At 42.4% G+C, this 19,731-nt stretch overlaps 1 protein-coding gene across 1 annotated transcript in view; it reads right to left on the bottom strand.

Moving 5' to 3' along the window:
- Positions 1–14,928, bottom strand: part of LOC144606779 (keratinocyte-associated protein 3-like) — a 31,648-nt gene extending 16,720 nt beyond the window's left edge. The window contains exon 1 of the mRNA XM_078423141.1: positions 14,807–14,928. Coding sequence (XP_078279267.1) covers positions 14,807–14,819 — 13 coding nt within the window. The 5' untranslated portion in view covers positions 14,820–14,928. The remainder of the gene's footprint in view (positions 1–14,806) is intronic.
- Between the last annotated feature and the right edge of the window lie 4,803 nt (positions 14,929–19,731).

Below are 19,731 nucleotides of genomic sequence, written 5' to 3'. Positions count from 1 at the left end.
AGCAAAATAGATAGGGCAAGGGGGAAGATACAGAGTACAGAGTATAGTCCTCAACATTGTAGCGCGTCAGTTCCTTAAACAAAGTCCAATGTTCTCACTGGAGTAGAGGTTAATCGAACAGCCCCCCCATGAAAGGACTGTTGAGAAGTCTGATAACAGAGGGGAATAAGTACTTTCCTGGGTCTGACTCTGCGTGCTTACAAGCTTCTGTGCCTTCTGCCTGATGGGAGCAGGGAGAAGAAGGAATGACCGAGGTGGGACAAGTCTTTGATTATGTTGGCTGCTTTTCCAAGGAAGCATGAAGTATAGATGGAGTCAATGACATCTCCTTGTTGTCTCAAGTTTAAAACCCCAGGGGCAATAGTATGATGTGTTAAAATGAAAGGATGACCAGATATTAGATGGTAGTCTCCCAAAATTAACCCCAAACACATCATTTTACTCATCATGCATGGAGACTATGTTGTCTATGATATTTGTTTTTTTCTACTTTATTATGCAATTATTTATCTAAAAACCTAATGTTTTATTCCAAATAAATGTATGCTTTTTGATGAAAGGTTCTCAACACGTGGGCGTACCGTGGGCGGCACGGTAGCGCAGCGGTAGAGTTGCTGCTTTACAGCGAATGCAGCGCCGGAGACTCACGTTCGATCCTGACTACGGGTGCTGCACTGTAAGGAGTTTGTACGTTCTCCCCGTGACCTGCGTGGGTTTTCTCCGAGATCTTCGGTTTCCTCCCACACTCCAAAGACGTACAGGTATGTAGGTTAATTGGCTGGGCAAATGTAAAAATTGTCCCTAGTGGGTGTAGGATAGTGTTAATGTACGGGGATCGCTAGGCGGCACGGACTTGGAGGGCCGAAAAGGCCTGTTTCCGGCTGTATATATATGATATGATATGATATGATAACATGAAATGTTAATCCTGTTTCTCTCTCACAGCTGTGCCTTCCCATTTGGATATTTCCAACATTCTTAGTTTTTGCTTCAATAGACCAAGTAAGTCATTAACCCTTTCCACTTCCAGGGGATGAAAATATGCTTGAACTTTGTATCACCTTCTTGCTGGTCCCAAAGAGGAATTCACAGGTCGTTTTCCACCACTACGTGCTATGCAGTATTATGGTCCCACTGGCAAATCCCTTGCGATATTTCCTTTTCAGATGGATGTGAGGGTCAGGAGGTGGCACCGTTACTGTTTGGTTTAGACCCTCTGCACACTAACACTATCCTACACACACGAGGAATGATTTTGCCAATTTTACCAAGCCAATTAACCTACAAACAAGTACATCTTTGGAGTGTGGGAGGAAACTGGAGCTCTCGGAGAAAACCCACACAGGTCACTGGGAGAACGTACAAACTCCGTACAGACAGCATCCGTAGTCAGGATCGAACCAAAATCTCTGGCGCTGAAAGGCAGTGACTCTACCACTGCGCCACCGTGCTGCCTCCATTTGCCACTGTACTTCTTACATCTTTTTAAACAGTTTTTTTTTCTGGGGTATTTGTATCATTAGCTTTATCAATAGTGCTAGTCAACCCCGATCCATTTTTCCTAACATTGCATGGGGACTCAATGATCAACTGTACCATTTTTAATCCTTACCAAAAAGCTTTTAAACAACTATGATAAATAGTAGAAAGAAGGAACTGCAGATGCTGATTTACAAAAAAAGACACATAAACATAGCACAAAAAGTAAGGAAATTTGTGTTTGGTAGATTATTTCTTTGTTGTAACAATGCTTCTTGGCAATAAATCTTATACCGTTGGAAAGCCTGTTTATTTCCCTTTTAAATGGTGCCACATTTGTAAGGAACATGCATTTGTGGGATGAGCAGCAGAGCTGAGTATGTGGGTTGCGCCCATGAAAAATCTGCCAAATCTTCTCTGCCAATGCCAAACAGCTTATTCTGCCATTGACTCTTGTTTGGTGTTGTTTGGTGGATTGGATGATTGAAGTCTGAAGAAACAAGACATATTGGCAATTTAACAATTTATTCATTTAATAAACAGGAGCCTCAGTAGCGTGTGGAAGAAACATACACAGCCACAACAGCCTGGTACCTCCTCCTCATGCTGGTCACCAGCCTGGTCACACACTGTTGTGGGATGGCATCCCATTCTTCAACCAGCATTTGTCGCAAGTCAGCCAACGTGGTTGTGTTGGTCACTCTGGCACGAACAGCACGCCCAAGCTGATCCCACAAGTGTTCAATGGGGTTGAGGTCAGGACTGCTGGCAGGCCATTCCATCCTCTCCACTCCCAAATTCTGGAGGCAGTCTCTGAGAAACCCTGCTCTGGGGGCGAGCATTGTCATCTTGGAGGATAGAGTTCGGTCCCAGACTGTGGAGATATGGGATTGCCACTGGTTGCAGAATCTCATCTCGATATCTCTCTGCATTGAGATTGCCTCCAATGATGACAAGCCTCGTTTTTCCAGTGAGGGAGATGCTGCCCCACACCATCACACTGCCTCCACCAAAAGATGTTACTCTATCGGTGCAGCAATCAGCATAGCGTTCTCCGCGTCTTCTCCACACTTTGACTGTATGATCCAACTGCCGTAGGCAGAATCTGGACTCATTGCTGAACATAACGTTCCTCCACATGTTCAGGTTCCAGTGCACGTGTTGCCGACACCAGCGCAAACGGGCCTGATGGTGAAGGGCAGTCATGGCAGGCCTCCTGGCAGCCCTATGAGACCGGAGATCGGCTGCGTGCAGTCTGTTCCGAATTGTCTGGGCAGAGAGCCGTCGGCAATATCGTCCTGCAAACCTTGACTGCAAATCTGTAGAAGACAGCCTACAGTTCCTAAGTGCTGACAGGGTGAGGAAACGGTCTTCTTCGGGTGTCGTCTTCTTGGGACGCCCACTCCGCGGCCTGTCTCTGACATCCCCCGTTATATGGAACTTGGCCTTCACTTTGGAGATGGTACTAGAGCTCACTCCAAATAATGCCGCATCTTGGTTTTGCGGAACACCAGCTTGAAGTTGCCCTATCGCACGGGCCCTATCCAGATCAGTCAAACGTGGCATGCCGATTCTTGGAGCAGACACCTACTGACCACTGTAGCAGGGCCCATGCTCACAGGTGCTGCCAATCAGGCACCTGAATGTCAGCACCTGGGGGTACCAGAAGCTCAAAACAAGAGTCAATAGCAACAGCAGAATAAGCTGTTTGGCATTGGCAGAGAAGATTTGGCAAATTTTTCATGGGCGCATCCCATATACTCAGCTCTGCTGCTCATCCCACAAATGCATGTTCCTTACAAACGTGGCACCATTTAAAAGGGAAATAAACAGGCTTTCTAACGGTATAAGATTTATTGCCAAGAAGCATTGTTACAACAAAGAAATAATCTACCAAACACAAATTTATTTACTTTTTGTGCTATGTTTAGTTCTGGAGAAACTCAGCGGGTCAGGCAGCATCTGTGGAGAATGTGGATAGGTGACGTTTTGGGTCAGGAGCCTTCTTTAGACTGTAGTTAGGAGATAATTTAGATTCCAAATAATTTATTTACTTGTATTGTCCATTTGTATCATACGCCTAGTGATTCTCAATCAGATTGTATTAACATCCACTGGAAAGGCTACATATCATATTCTCGCAAACACAAATTATAGTTGCCATGCAAATTGGTTTCACAGTAAATAGAAACCATTTAACCTATTGTCTGAGAGTTAACAGTGGACCCAATTACTTTGCTTAGCCAAATTGTTTATTGATTAAGCACGGATATGAAGATGGTATTCACATCTGAGCTTGTAATTATGTCCCAAAAGTATCACGGCCTTTCACACAGGCATTAAGATTCGCACAATATGCTATGTATATTTATTTTCCCTCTTGGGACATCGAGATTTATTATGCTGTTTGTCTGCTACAGATAGATTTCTACTAAGTGGCTTTCAGTGCATTTGCGTGCAAGGGGGGGAAAAAAAGACTAATCTTAGTATCAAAGCAAACTATTGACATTTGGGTTTGACATACACTGAAAGGTTTTAAACATTAACTCTCCTTCACAAAGAAACAGAATGCAAAAGGTTATCAGCGTGACCCTAGCTTTGCTTGTTAAACCAATGCAACAAAAACCATAAGCCACAGCATCCAATTAACATACCAACAATAGTTCTTCAATTTTATTGTATGAGGTACGATAAGGTACAATTTTATTGTATAAGGTGTACCTGCCATCTTGGCGTGAACAGAATGAAAGTGAAGTTGGGGGGGGGTGCAAAGTAAGCTCCCAAATAAGGTAAGACACAACATGCTGGAGTAACTCAGTGGCTCAGGCAAAATTTCTGGAGAATACGGATCGGTGATGTTTCAGGTCAGGACCCTTCTTCAGATTAATTGTGGTGGGGGAAGGGGAATTACAAGGCGGAAGAGAAGTGGGGCAGGCCAAAGACTAGTATGTGTAAACACAGAACTGCAGATGCTACTTTAGAAAAGAAGATACAAAATGCTGGAGTCGCAGGTCAAGCAGCATTTTGGAAAACATGGTAAGTGATCAGAGGTTTAGTTTAGTTTAGAGATACAGAGATACCAAGTCTGCAACGACCAGCGATCCCCAGCACATTAACTATACTACTACACTCTAGGGACAGTTTTTTTACATTTATACCAAGTCAATTAACCTACAAACCTGTGCGTCTTTGGAGTGTGGGAGGAAACCGAAGATCTTGGAGAAAACCCACATGGTCACGGGGAGAACATACATACTCTGTACAGATAGCACCCGTCGTCAGGATCGAGCCAGGGTCTCTGGCGCTGTAAGGCAGCAACACCACTTCTGCGCCACCGTGCTGCCCATGGCTGAATGCCACATAACCATGTTTTTCAGGGATGCTGCTCGACGCGCTGAGTTACTCCAGTACTTTGTGTCTCTTTGTGTAAACCAGATCTACAGTTCCTCGTCTCTACATTGTGCTTCTGTGTGGTATATTCACCAGATTTTTTCTTACAGTGGCCTCATTATCACCCCTGTTAATAAGTTTTAATAAACACAGTAAACTCAAATGTAATGGGCAAGCCATGCAGTACCCAGGGTTCCAAAGAAATAAAATACAAGTATAGCCAATAAAAAAGTTATTAAAAAATATTAGTATACAGCAGAAGAAATCTGATGCTAATACAGTAAAATAGTTTAAAACCCAATGGATAATTACACCATGCCTTAAAAAAAAGACAGCTTCAAATATTAGATTGGAGATCTCCCTAAAATAACTCCAACCATGAAAAATGTTAAGCATGTACAGTATAAATTGCAGTTGATATCAATTCAAAATTTTGCTTTGTTGCACATTTTTATCCAATAAACTTTGATATTTTATTCAAAATATGAGTCTGCTTTGTAGAGTGATTATTATTTGCTGTGACCAATCAACGGAGATATTTCTGGTGAAGATAGACACAAAAAGCTGAAATAACTCAGCGGGACAGGCAGCCTCTCTGGAGAGAAGGAATGGATGGCGTTTCGGGTTGAGACCCTTCTTCAGATCTGTCAGCTTTTTGTGACTATCTTCGGTTTAAACCAGCATCTGCAGTTCCTTCCTACACAATATATTTCTGGTACATGAACAGCATGTGAAATATGAAACTTATTAAGTTGCACATTGCCCTATCCCTAGAGAATTCCAAAGCACCCATAAAACCAAGGTTAGAACAGGGCTGCATAATTCAATGGCTATTCATATATTTACCTAGAACAATGCCTTATTGTATGCAGAAAGACTTGGAACTTAAATGTTGAATTGGTGTTGACTTTTCAAATGTTTATGGTGGTGCACATTCTCTTGTGTGTTTATTTTTATTAGTTGAGTTTTACTGAATTATTCTTGCATTTGGATGACCTTTCCCCGTATGATGGATTTGCAATTTAAGTTAGAGAGTGCTTGCTGAATAATCAGCAGATCTGCAAATCTTTGTTCATTCTGACATCGGAAAAGCATTTAAAATCCCTAATGAATTCTTCATTGCCTGAAATGTTAATGTCTAATTATTAATGGTTGCTTGTAGTCTCTCATTCATTCCTGCAGAATTGACTTCCATTCTGACTCTGCAGAGTCCATTATTGCCAATCAACCATGACACTGATTGCTTTGTGTTTCTCCCAATCTAGTGTTTGCAACACATTCTCCTTGGAGAAGGGACCAAACCATTTGTGGGCACTTGTGCATGGGCAGGAAGTTACTTACTTGCATGTTCTTTTAAAAATGTGTGTGATTCTCACTGGAGCACATCTGGTTAGAAAACTAACAGCATTTAAAGTGCGCAAGAGCCCAGTCTCTCTCCACGATGAACAGATCAAACTCCCCACCGCAACACAACAACTGCATGCAATAGAGTGAGAAATAAGCTTCTGTTATGGTAAATCTGAGGAAAATATAACCTAATGTTATATGAATGAGGAATACGCCCCAGTCCTCATCAACGGGGCAGAGAGTAGTGCGTTCGGCAGAACGCACCATGGGAACTACACTCGTCCCCCTGCAGGACCTATACATCAGGAGGTGCAGATCCAGAGCAAGCATGATCATGAGGGACCCCTGCCACCCCAGCAACGGACTGTTCCAGATGCTACGGTCAGGCAAACGCCTCCGGTGTCACGCTGTGAAAACGGAGAGGATGAGACGGAGTTTCTTCCCACAGGCCATCAGGACTGTTAACTTTTATAACTCCAGGGACTAAATTTTGTCTTCTCTATATTAACTTATTAACTTTATTTATATGCTGTAACTGTAATTCTTTTTTGTGCACAATCCGCAGGCATTGCCACTTTCATTTCACTGCACATCGTGTGTGTGTATGTGACAAATAAACTTGACTTGACTTGACTTGAAGTGGTGAGAGTGTCCAGCTTCAGGTTTCTGGGCACACACATCTCACAGGACTTCACATGGCCCACCAACACCGCTGCACTGGTCAAAAAGGCACAGCAACGGCTGTTCTTCCTGAGAACACTAAAAAAGGTCGGTCTGCCACAACAGCTTCTGATGACCTTCTACCGCTGCACCATAGAGAGCATTCTGACGTACGGCAGCGGACAGGAAAGCTCTTCAGAGGCTCGTCGGCAGAGCGCAGAGGATAATTGGGACACAGCTGCCAGCCCTGGAGGACATCTACAACGCACGTTGCCTCAAGAAAGCCACCAGCATCCACAATGACTCCACACACCCATGCCACCGTCTGTTTGAACTACTCCCATCTGGCAGACGTTGCAAAGCCTTCTTCGCCAGCACCTCCAGACTAAGGAACAGCTTCATCCCTAGAGCTATAGCTGCTCTGTATCGGATCTGCTGAGAGCCCGCCATGATCTGTCTCTGCCCCCAGGGTCATCTTGGACAACTGACCCCTGCATGAACCTTTTTTGCACTTTACCTTGTTCCCCCTTTTCTTTTTCCTTTCCTCCCCCCCCCCCCCTGTTGTTTACATGTTCGCCATGATTTATATTTGACTTGATAGCATCGATATGGAAGCGACAATCAAAATCTCGTTGTACTTGTACAATGACAATAAAGGATATTGTGTTGTGTTGTATTGTTATCTTCCCCATTAAAAAAATTATCACACCTGCCAACTGAATAAATGCAGAGTGCATATCTGAGGTTAAAAAATTAAGATACAAAACTGAACTATCAGAACCTACTTATTTTTTCACAGAATTTTATTAAATCCTTTCTTTTTTTCTCTATGAAATTATATTAAGTACATTCTACATAAAAATCATGCCACCATAAACATTAAGTACATTCTATATGAAGAGTCTCGACCCGAAACATCACCTTATGCCTGACCCGTTGAGTTACTCCAACTTTTTGTGTCTATCTTCGGTTTAAACCAGCAGCTGTGGTTCCTTCCTACACTATATGAATTAATGTTATTCATCTTTGCAGTACAAACTCTGAATCATCATGAACATATGATGATAAATACGTAAGAAATTAGAAATGTAAACAGAAATCACAGAGCAAAATTAAATTACTCCAGAACGGGAACCTGTTCATGTTTGGCATCATATCTGACCAAGAGCTGATCTCCTGGTCTCATCCCGTTAGTCACCATGAACTTTAACTTGTGATCTGTGAACTTGACAATGTGAACTGTGGCTGCAAACTTGTCACCCACGCTTTTCTTACCACCAGCCTCAAATGTGCCAATGCTCTCCTCACCTGTGTCTATAACTTCCTGCAAGAGGTTACAACTCTCTAAGAACTCTGCCCTCTATCCATTCTGGCTTCCGATGCATTCTCCTTCCTTAATTTCGCTGTATTATATGACTGAACCAACAGCCGATGATGCCCTTGTCTCTGGAATTCACTCCCTATAGCACTCAGTCTCTCCCCCTTCCTCCCTTCTCCATGCTTCCCTTAAAACTAAACCTTGGACCAATGTTTGGGTCACCCCTCCTACTCTCAGTGCTTTCTGGAGCTGATTTTTTTTGTTTGTTTGTTTAATCTCCTGAGAATAATTTGGGGATGCTCTCCTTCACTAAAGGTTCTAAATAAATGCATGTGTTTTTTGTTGTTTCTCAATCACGCAAAATTTAAATTCCTATATCACATAATCTATCAGATTTATCAGAACGGTACAAAAGGGGTGACTTACATAAGAGAGATAGTCTTTCAGACATGACATTAAATTGAAATTCTGCCTGCCCTTTTCAAAGAGCAATTCATAATCCTTCTCATATCCCGACCAGTATTCATTCTACAACTTAATCAAATTATCAAGGCATTTCTCTTGATTGTGGAATCTTCATTTATATATATTTTTTAAACAGTTTAATTTTACAATTAATAATAACGAATACCCTTCTGAAGTAATTTAATGTTTGTTCAAAAGGAAAGTATCACCAGTGTAATTATTACAAGGTAATTCTATCACCTTTATAGCACTGAAAATGTGTTTGAAATTGCAGAGCACTGAATACGTGTTTGAATTTGCCACAGCATGCAAGGATGATTTAATCTGACAAGACTCTTGAGTTGGGCTTCAGACTTGCCCAGACTGCAACCATTGTTTCTTCACAACACATTCCTGTTCAGCAAATCCAACTGATATAATCACTGCCCTGCAAGATCATAGAACTCATTCAGCTGACTGATTAAATAATTTGGCTTCGGTTTTAGGTGGCATTTGCAATTCTCCACTCCATTTTTTTCCCACCATTTCTCGGCTGAAGAAAATGGGAATATTTTATTCTCAAGGAATTATGCTTGTTCTCTGAGGGGGTGCTGTAAACTCTCTATGTATGTGTTCTTATGTTTGTGTGCCATTGTATGTTCTTTTTTAGTACCTGCACTGATGTACAGCACTTTGGTCAACGTGGGTTGTTTTTAAACGTGCTATACAAATAAAATTGACTTGACTTTATGAGTTAGCAGTCTGAATTGCACAGCCAATGATTATCCTTTTCACAGTTAATTGGAATAGAGAATAGAAAGCTGGAAAAGAGAGGGGGGAGCAGGACCTAGGCCCATAAGTAGTAGATGGATACAGAAGAAGGGGGGCGGAGTTGAATGGAGATGGGTGAAGTAAGGGACAAAGGCTGAAGGTAGGCACGAAATGCTGGAGTAACTCAGCGGGACAGGCAGCATCTCCGGAGACAAAGAATGGGTGATGTTTCGGGTTGACCCTTCTTCAGAAGGTGAAATGTAAACAAAAGGGTGAAAAGGGTGTCAGACAGGGTGAGGAGAGCAGGAATGAAATATAAAATCGGATGGAGAGAGTTGGGGAGGGGGGGGTGAGATGTATGATTTGGTTATTTATTTTCTCACTGTCCCTCGAACACTGATATGCACCAATTGATGGTGCAACTAGTAACATTCAAATTACTATATTGGCCAGGAGGTTCTTTGGATTTCCTAAAGTTATGAAAGCTACAATAATAATGCTATACTGCTTCGTATTCGTGCAATGTCAGACATAATTCGTGAACTTGCCTGACCCTTCTACCATCATTTATTTTCATCCTCTGCAAGGCAACTGAACGCAATCACTCCCCTTTTCCTAGCCCCACCTCCTCTGCATCGTGATAAAAACTACATACGGTTTAATTCAGTGGTTGAGGTACCAATGATCAATATTCATCCTCTATGTACAAGGATTCTAACATTGCAGTGGTAGGCTGAAAATAGATTAGTTGAGGTCAACTGTTCTGTCCACTATGGTAGAGAGGAAGCCACAGCTCATGAAGAAGCTCTTTTACTCACTGCTTAGCTTTGTCAGAGGAGGATTGACAATGCTTTGTCCAAGTTGGGAGATCCATTCAGAATTACAATAAAGTGAGAGAAAGTAAACCGGCCATCAATTGAAGCTCTCTCTGTCTAAACAGTCAAAATTCAATCTATATCCTGACAGATTTCTTGATAATATGTAAAAAGGCAACTAGTTTTGTGTATCTCAATAAATGGGTGTGTGTGGTTGAGAGAGATGAATATTGCAGAATCTTCCTATTGTTCTTCCGATAGCTTTTTCCATTCATTTCTCGAGAAAGGGGGATACATAATGTGAAAAACAAAATGCTGGAGGAACTCAGCAGACTAGGCAGCCTCTGTGGAGAAAAATGGACAGACGACTGTTTGGGTTGGGACACTTCTTCATGCTGTTTGTCTTGCTGAGTTCCTCCAATGCTTTGTGTTTTTGCTCAAGCATCTGTAGTCTCTTGTGTTTCCATAAATGTCAAGCTTCATAAATGTCAAGTTTTCTAATCAAACGCAAGGCACATAAAATTGCAGATAATTTGTCAAAACCTCCAGCATCACAGATAAGTGGATATCATTTAAATTTAAAGCTCCAGTCCCCCTCACAAGATATTTTTTTAAAGATTTGAGACTCGTTGCAATTGTGTAATACAAGCCGTAAATGTACTTGCTTTTGTTTTGGGAACGGGTTTGATTTTCTTTTTCACCTTTTGCAATTATTAACTATATCAGGCAAGTGGAAAAAATTCCACCTGACGTTTGCTTTGTAAATGGTGAAAAGCCATTGGAAAGTCAAGAGGTGAGTCATTCGTCACAGGATATCCAGCCTCCGATCTGCCTTGGTTGCCATGGTATTATATGGCTGGTTCAATTGTGTTTCTGTTCAAATGTAATCCCCAGAATGGTAATGGTGGGTGGTGGTAATGCCAAGGGTCAGATATTGCTCTCTTGTTGGAGATAGTCATTGCCTGGCAATTGTATGGCACTAAAGATACGTGTCATTTACCAACCATGCCTGGATGCTGCTTTAGTCTTGTTGCTCGCATGCTTGGATTGTTGTACCATCTTTGGAGTAGCAAATGGCAAAACCTCCAGCATCACAGAAAGGGTGCTTTTGCCCTTTTCACACAAAGGGTGGTGAATGTATGAAACAAGCTGCCAGAGGAGGTAATTGAGGCAGGGATTATTCCATTATTTAAGAAACAGTTTAGACAGGTACATGGATAGGACAGGTTTGGAGGGGTATGGACCAAACACAGGCAGATGGGACTAGTGTAGCTGGGACATGTTGTCCGGTGTGGGCAAGTTGGGCTGAAGGGCCTGTTTCCACACTGTATCACTCTATGACTCTAAATGGAACAGAGCATTGTCCTATTCACAGATACTATCCCCACGTGCGCTGTTGATGGAACAGCTGTCATTATTGAGGTGCCAAACAAGGTTGGGCCAAGGGCACAGTCCTGAGGAATAACTGCAGTGGTTCAGAGCCTGGGACGATTGATCTCCAACCACAGCCATCCTCTTTTGTGAAAGGCATGACTCCAATCATTGGGAATCTTTTCTCCTTGACTTCAGCTTTACACGGGCTCTTCAATGCCGCACTGAGTCAAATGCCACGCCTATATCGAGGCAGTCACACCCACCTCTCCTCTGGAGTTCAATGATTTGGTCGACAATAGGATGAGTTCTGGATGAGCTGATCCTGACAAAACTGCATTTCAGTGAAGTGATAATTGGAGAGCGAGTGCATGTGTTTCATCATTTTGCTGATGATTAAGAATACATCAATTTTGAGGTAATTGACCTGATTAGATTGGTCCTGTATATTTGTGGATAGGACATACTGTTGGATGGGTGGCAAGGTGTACTGTACAGCAACAGCTTGGCGAGAGGAACAGTGGAGCACTATTTCTAGAGTGCAAGTCATTGTTGTCTGGTCGCCTAATCTTTATACCATTCAGCGTGGTGAGCCATTGAACGAGATGGGGAGTGATTTGAATGGAATTGATTTGTGAGATGGTGGAGATCTCGGGAGGAAGCCAAGCCAGATCCTCCATACAAACACCTTTGGCTGAACATGGGGCAAATACTTCATCCTCGCCTTGAGGATGACACCTGTCTGGGCTGCACCTTCATTGAGAACTGGGATGTTCTTGGAGCTCCTCTTTCTGGTGGCCAGTTAATTGACCATGACCATTCACAACCAGATGAACATAGGGTCTTTCATTAAATTAGATAGTTGTGGGATGGCTTGGCTTCGCCAATTGCTTGATGTCATTCGTTCATTTGCAGTCATCAGATATAGTCTTGCGGTTCAGTCACATCAGATTGGTAGCTTGCATTTGAGAAAAGAGATGCTGCTCCCCACATGCCTTCTGCACTTCTCATTGCACCTGGATCACCCCATAACTTGAATGGAATGGCAGAATTAAGGATATGCTGGGCCGTGAGGTAACAAAAGGGTGACAAGGTGGCGCAGAAGTAGATTTGCTACCTTACAGTGCCAGAGAAATGGGTTTGATCCTGACTACGGGGTACTGTCTGTATGGATTTTTTAGATTTTTTTAGATTTAGAGATACAGCGGGGAAACAGGCCCTTCGGCCCACCGAGTCCGCGCCGCCCAGCGATCCCCGCACATTAACACTATCCTACACACACTAGGGACAATTTTTACATATTACCCAGTCAATTAACCTACATACCTGTACGTCTTTGGAGTGTGGGAGGAAACCGAAGATCTCGGAGTTTGTCCGTTCTCGACGTGGGTTTTCTCTGCAGAGCACTGGTTTCCTCCCACACTCGAAAAACGTACATGTTTGTCGGCTAATTGGCTTGGAAAATTTGTAACTTGTCCCTAGTCTGTGTAGGACTGTGTTAGTGTGCGGGGATTGCTGGTCGGCGCGGACTCAGTAGGCCGAAGGGCCCGTTTCCGCACTGTATCTCTAAAATAATAAACTTAATTGTGGTGGAGTACAATTCTGCAGGCTCGGATGATTCACCTTCAGCAATGCCCAATTATGAGATGCTGGATCTGTTATGAACTAATCTCATTTGGCACAACTACTGTGCCACATGACACCATAATCCGTTAAGACGCCTTTACAGTATTTTGTGCTGCACATGCCAAGCATAATTCCTTTAGAAAATACAAAATATTAAAAATAGCAAGGACGGTTTTTGGAAACTGATTTTAACCCAAACAAAATTGCCACTGATTGAATTATCTGACATTTGAAAGAATAAAGTGCTGATTAGCAGAATTAGGAAAATCATGTCAAATCCTGTAGAAATGTCTAAAAGACCACATCCTTTAACTTTTAATGAAATTATTGGTCATTTGGATATAAAATTCAACATATTTCAGGGTTTGCAGAGAAATTTCCAGCTGTTTACTATTGCGCCTTATTGCCAACTACAAAGGTCAGGCACTTGAAGGAAGTCTAATTTCATGACCCTGCTTTGTGCTCAGCCTCTTCTCCTGAAATAGTCATTATTTTTAAGTACAAATGAATATGTGACTCCATCTACAAATTGATTTATGTTCTCCAATAACTTGTAACACAAACATACACCATGGAGACTGGAGTTGCTATTTGCAATGGAACTGCTTTTGTTAACAAATCCAAAAGGTACTTTAAAACAAAGATGCCATTTAAAAAAATACCTGTAGAACATGTTTCTAAAGTAAAAGCAAATCTGTTTTTTGGCATGGATCACACAACGTTGGGTGTTTGCAAATCTCAAATTTACATAAAGGCCACCAGCATACTTTGTTTCGTGACTTTTGGAAATGATCTTCACCTTTTCATAATATCCCACTGCTGAAAAGGCTTGCAATGTGTGAGCCTCACTTACAATGAACATTAATAGTGTCTGCCTCCCTCTAAAGATGGCTGCGAGATGAACTAAACTGATTTTCTTCTTGAAAAGGATTGCAAAGTGCATTTACAAACAACGTCTTGTATGTGCAGCCGTGGAGAATGTCAGAGGAATTTCGCACAGTTCTTGTTTTGCACATAAGTTTTTATCCTGAATAAATTTGTTTTAAATTTTCTTAAATGGACTAGATCAAAATATATCGGTAGAGATAAGAATATTTCGCTTTTCGTGCCATGAAGGTATGGGGGGACGTGTGATTATGTTCACCAGTTGCCCCTGGACGATCCTATCATTTGGAAAGATTTTCAGTCTTTTCACTCATTGACATACCCCACCCACCTTGTCCTTGTCTACTACGGCAGGGTTTGTTTTTTATTCGCTGTGGATCACATTGCACCGCGTTCTAGATGGAGGTTGACTGTAAATTTAACTGGCCATAGAAAAAGCGAAGGAGGTGAGAGTACAAGCTCCTTAAAACACGCAGAGAACCTTCCCTCTCAAAGATACGAGTATCTTTGTTCCCAGGCGCTGCTGCAGCGGGTGCAGGCTGGACTTTAGCTCAGAACCCACACTCCTCTCTCTCCCACTTCAAACTCTCACTCATTCAGCCGCTTCGCAAAACTTTCCGGCGCCTGATTTGTTCACCCCGTACACGAATTCCTCTTTTTTAAAACTTTGCAATCACCAGTGCACAAAGGGAGACCTTACCTCGTCTGCACATCTTAACTCACAAGGTATGGTGGTTCATTTCCATCGATTCTCCTTAATGCGCATTAAAAAAACCTCCATGGGAGTTCAGAAGCCACATTGAAGTCAGGCGAGAGCGAGCACCAAGCCACTCCCACGCTGTGTTAACCTCCTTCCGTGATGGTTGCATGGAAGAAACGCCAATGGAAGAATGGTTTGAAATTTGAATTATATTTTAATCAGCGCATAAAACATGCTGAAACTTCAGCGCCTTTCTTGATCCCTTCTTCTGGAGGAAATTGCCAGTGCGAATTATCCCAATTGTCTCATACAAATATGTTTTCATTCTTCTTATCTAAGACGGAATCAAACAGTTGCAGCCCCTACTTTCCCAAACGCCGAGAAGGTTGTTGCTGAAAAGGGAAGACACAAGTTCCAAGACAATAGACAATAGACAATAGGTGCAGGAGTTGGCCATTCAGCCCTTCGAGCCAGCACCGCCATTCAATGCGATCATGGCTGATCACTCTCAATCAGTATCCCGTTCCTGCCTTCTCCCCATACCCCCTCACTCCGCTATCCTTAAGAGCTCTATCCAGCTCTCTCTTGAAAGCATCCAACGAACTGGCCTCCACTGCCTTCTGAGGCAGAGAATTCCACACCTTCACAACTCTCTGACTGAAAAAGTTCTTCCTCATCTCCGTTCTAAATGGCCTACCCCTTATTCTTAAACTGTGGCCCCTTATTCTGGACTCCCCCAACATTGGGAACATGTTTCCTGCCTCTAATGTGTCCAATCCCCTAATTATCTTATATGTTTCAATAAGATCCCCCCTCATCCTTCTAAATTCCAGTTTTATACAATGATGTGGTCCATAAGAATAATTCGTGATTATATTTATGCCAATTGAGATGTGACTATATGGCAAGGTAGCTACGAATTAAACTTCTTCAGAAATAAACACAAAGTGTTGGAGTAACTCAACGGGTCAGGAAGCATCTGTGGAGAACAAGGATAGGTGATGTTTCGGGCCGGGACCCTTCCACAAACTGAAGGCTGGAGAAAAGTCCCGACCCAAAACATCGCCTATCTACATTGTACAAAATTGCTGCCTGACCCGCCGAAATACTCCAGAACATTGTGTCTTTTTTCCCCTGGTGTAAACTAGAATCTACAGTTTCTAGTACCCACATTAAATTGATTCAGAGTTGGTTAAAATAGTGGCAACGAGTTAAACTGATTCCTGATTCGGCTGCGAATAAGAGGGCTGCAAGGGATGATTGGATTAGATAGAAGAAATATAAAATGTCTAAGGAAGAAAGATCTGAGTGATAGCGTAAAGTAGTTACGTTGAATCAGTGGCCTTTTTCCTGGCATTATATTCCTGACACTTCAAAGAGGTGCACCTAAATTTAAAATATCTGCATTCTGAAAATTGGAAGGGCAATATGTTTTCATTTCATCACAATGTTTGAAATATATATTTATTATTAAATTATTAATAGTTAAGCTAAACAAAGCCATGCTGTCTATAAAAGCGACTATTAAAGTAAGTTACATGGCTAACTCCAGTAAGGGGAATAAGGTACAAAAAAGTAAAATGAGATGGGTAATTAAATGAAATTATCTATTTTTTTGAAAATGTATAATAAATGTAATGTCATTAGTGTATGGGCTATTTAAAATGTTCTAATAGAAATAGTTCAAATTAATGTAATAATGTACAGCCAATTAATTTAGAAGCATAAAGTCTTGTTTTGCAGGCAAACACTGTCACCAAGGCTCAAGAAACAGCAAGGAGATGAATGATTAAGAACCTGTTTTATTATTATGGGTCAAATGATAGATATGGGATCAGAGATAAGGCAATTCCCCAGCCCAGTTTTCTTCAGGCCGAACTAGATAACATTGTCAAGTAGAGGCTGTTGCTGAGAATGGAGATTGTGTGTCCATATGTTTCTCCTACATTTTATACACGTGTCATAGTTTACACATCAGCTCCACATGATTGCAAGTGTGGACCTGCATTGATGTAAAATATCTGATAGAGCAAGGAAGTTTAACTGATATGTGTGGGATGGAACTGCAGACGCTGGTTTAAACCAAAGATAGACCCAAGAAGCTGGAGTAACTCAGCGGGTCAGGCATCATCTCTGGAGAAAAGGAATAGGTGACGTTTTGGTTTGAGACCCTTCTTCAGGCTGATATCCTGACCTGCATTTATCATTCAACTGTCACATTAAAAGCGAGTTTGCTGCGTATTTTCAACAGTGACAACAATTAAAACAAACCTTGTGATATCCTGAGGTGATGGAATATCCCGTGTGCACACGAGGTTTCAGGGATTTGCCAAATTTAACATTCAGTCTGACACAGTTTTTATTAAATGCATATTTGCCTCTGGCAAGGTCAGAATTTGACTTTGAGATGATGGTGATGAGCCAATTTTGTGAACCATAGTCTTTATTTGAACACACTCCAGCACTGCTGCTGGTGAGAGAGTTCCAGGTTTCTGACTCAGCTGCAGAGTTGGTTTGTAAGGTAAATTGAAGGTGGCACTGTTCCTACATGTCTGTGTCTCTCATCCATTTGGGTGACAAAAGGTTGTGGGTTTTGGAGGTATGGTTAATGTAGCAAGGTTAAGTCGCAACTGCTTTTCGTAGATGATACACACTGAAGCGCTCCTGCACCTGTAGCGAGGTAATACACAGGGTGGCACACTGGTACGGCAGGTTTTGTTCCACCCTCACTGCTGCAGCTCCAGTGACTCGGGTTCCATCCAACACCAACTGTGTGAATGTTGTTGATTAAGCAGGTTTGTTCATGTCAATCTCCTTGAATGCTTAGCTGAGACGGTTCTCCTGTTAGAGCTATTTATGAGGAAGGGACAATGTGTGTGAAAGTCAGGAAGTTAGGCACATGGAACCTAAATTGAACTAAACTAAAAAAAATAAAAAAAAATCGTTGTAGGCTTTGAGGTGCATTTTAGCCACATTATAAATCATTGTTTAACAGTATACCTGTATAATGGTGGATGACCTTGCTACACAACGTAAGCTCTCCGCTCACTCCATCGCGGTTTTATCCATTTTAACCCCAAATTTGTAACTCCCCTTCAGTACAAAGTTAATTTTGTTGCTCTCTCCACAGTCACTGCCTGACCCGCTGTGCTTTCTGCTTTTATTTCAGATTTCCAGCACCTGCAGCATTTTATTTTTCAATAAAAGATGCACAAATCCTTCAGTTCTTTTGACCCACAATCATCCAGCTCCACCATTGTCCCAGGAGAGCACTTAACAGTCATAAAATCGTGCAACATGGAAACAGGCCCAATGGGCCAACTTGCCCATGCCAACCAAGATGCCACATCTACAACTAGTCCCACCTGCCTGCATTTGGCCCATATCCCGCTAAACCTTGTAGAGAACTTTCATGATAATTTTCTCCTGGAGCTCCTGACCTCCCATCTACCTTTGAGACCTTTGAACCATCTTTAATCGGACTTCAATATTGTATTTTTGCACTAAATGTTGTCCCCTGTAACCTTTATCCGTGTACTCTGGACGGCTTGATTGTATTCATGCATAGTCTTTTATTTGACTGGATAGCATGCAAACAAAAGATTTTTCTGGTGAAGCTGATCATGGGTCTCAACCCGAAACATCACCCATTCCTTTCCTCCAGAGGTGTTGCCTGACCTGCTGAGTCACTCCAGCATTTTGTGTCTGCCTTCAGTGCAAACCAGCATCTGCAATTCCTTCTTCTACTTCCTAAACAAGAGCTATTCACTGTAGCTCAGAGCACATGACATAATAAACTAAACTATTGTTGGAATAATAAACTAAACATTCAGTGAAAAAATGCACTTATTTCCAACATTGGGTTGAAGGGGCTAACAACAGCAAGAGAAGGATTGCAAATGGCGCGAGGAAGCAAAGCAAATTTACAAGGATGTTGCCAGGACATGAGGGCCTGAGCTATGGGGAGAGGTTGAGCAAGCTTGGACTCGATTCCTTGGAGCGCAGGAGAATGAGGGGTTATCTGAGAGAGGTGTACAAAATCATGAGAGGAATAGATCGGGTAGACCCACAGAGTCTCTTGCCCAGAGTAGGGGAATCGAGAATCAGTGGATATAGGTTTAAGGTGAGGGGGGAAAGATCAAATAAGGATCCGAGGGTGTTGGTGGTATGGAACGGGCTGCCGGAAGAGGTAGTTGAGGCAGGGACCAGCGCAACGTTTTACAAACATTTCGACAGGTACATGGGATTACGTCAAGGGCGACGAATCAGAGGCGTGGGGCGGGACTTTCAGCAGCCTGTTTGGAGGAGATTGGATCTCATTCCACTCCCTTTCACTAGACAATAGACAATAGACAATAGGTGCAGGAGTAGGCCATTCAGCCCTTTGAGCCAGCACCGCCATTCAATGCGATCATAGCTGATCACTCTCAATCAGTACCCCGTTCCTGCCTTCTCCCCATACCCCCTCACTCCGCTATCCTTAAGAGCTCCATCCAGCTCTCTCTTGAAAGCATCCAACGAACTGGCCTCCACTGCCTTCTGAGGCAGAGAATTCCACACCTTCACCACTCTCTGACTGAAAAAGTTCTTCCTCATCTCCGTTCTAAATGGCCTACCCCTTATTCTTAAACTGTGGCCCCTTGTTCTGGACTCCCCCAACATTGGGAACATGTTTCCTGCCTCTAATGTGTCCAATCCCCTAATTATCTTATATGTTTCAATAAGATCCCCCCTCATCCTTCTAAATTCCAGTGTATACAAGCCCAATCGCTCCAGCATTTCAACATACGACAGTCCCGCCATTCCGGGAAGTAACCTAGTGAGATTGTGTGTATCTTCCTCAGTGAAGACAGATCCAAAGTAACGGTTTAACTTGTCTGCCGTTTCTTTGTTCCCCATAATAAATTCCCCTGCTTCTGTCTTCA

This window comes from Rhinoraja longicauda, chromosome 27 (genome assembly GCF_053455715.1).
Source record: "Rhinoraja longicauda isolate Sanriku21f chromosome 27, sRhiLon1.1, whole genome shotgun sequence".
NCBI classification, from domain to species: Eukaryota; Metazoa; Chordata; class Chondrichthyes; order Rajiformes; family Arhynchobatidae; genus Rhinoraja; species Rhinoraja longicauda.
The sequence above is the reverse complement of the archived record's forward strand: the minus strand, read 5'-3'. Positions and strand labels throughout refer to the sequence as shown.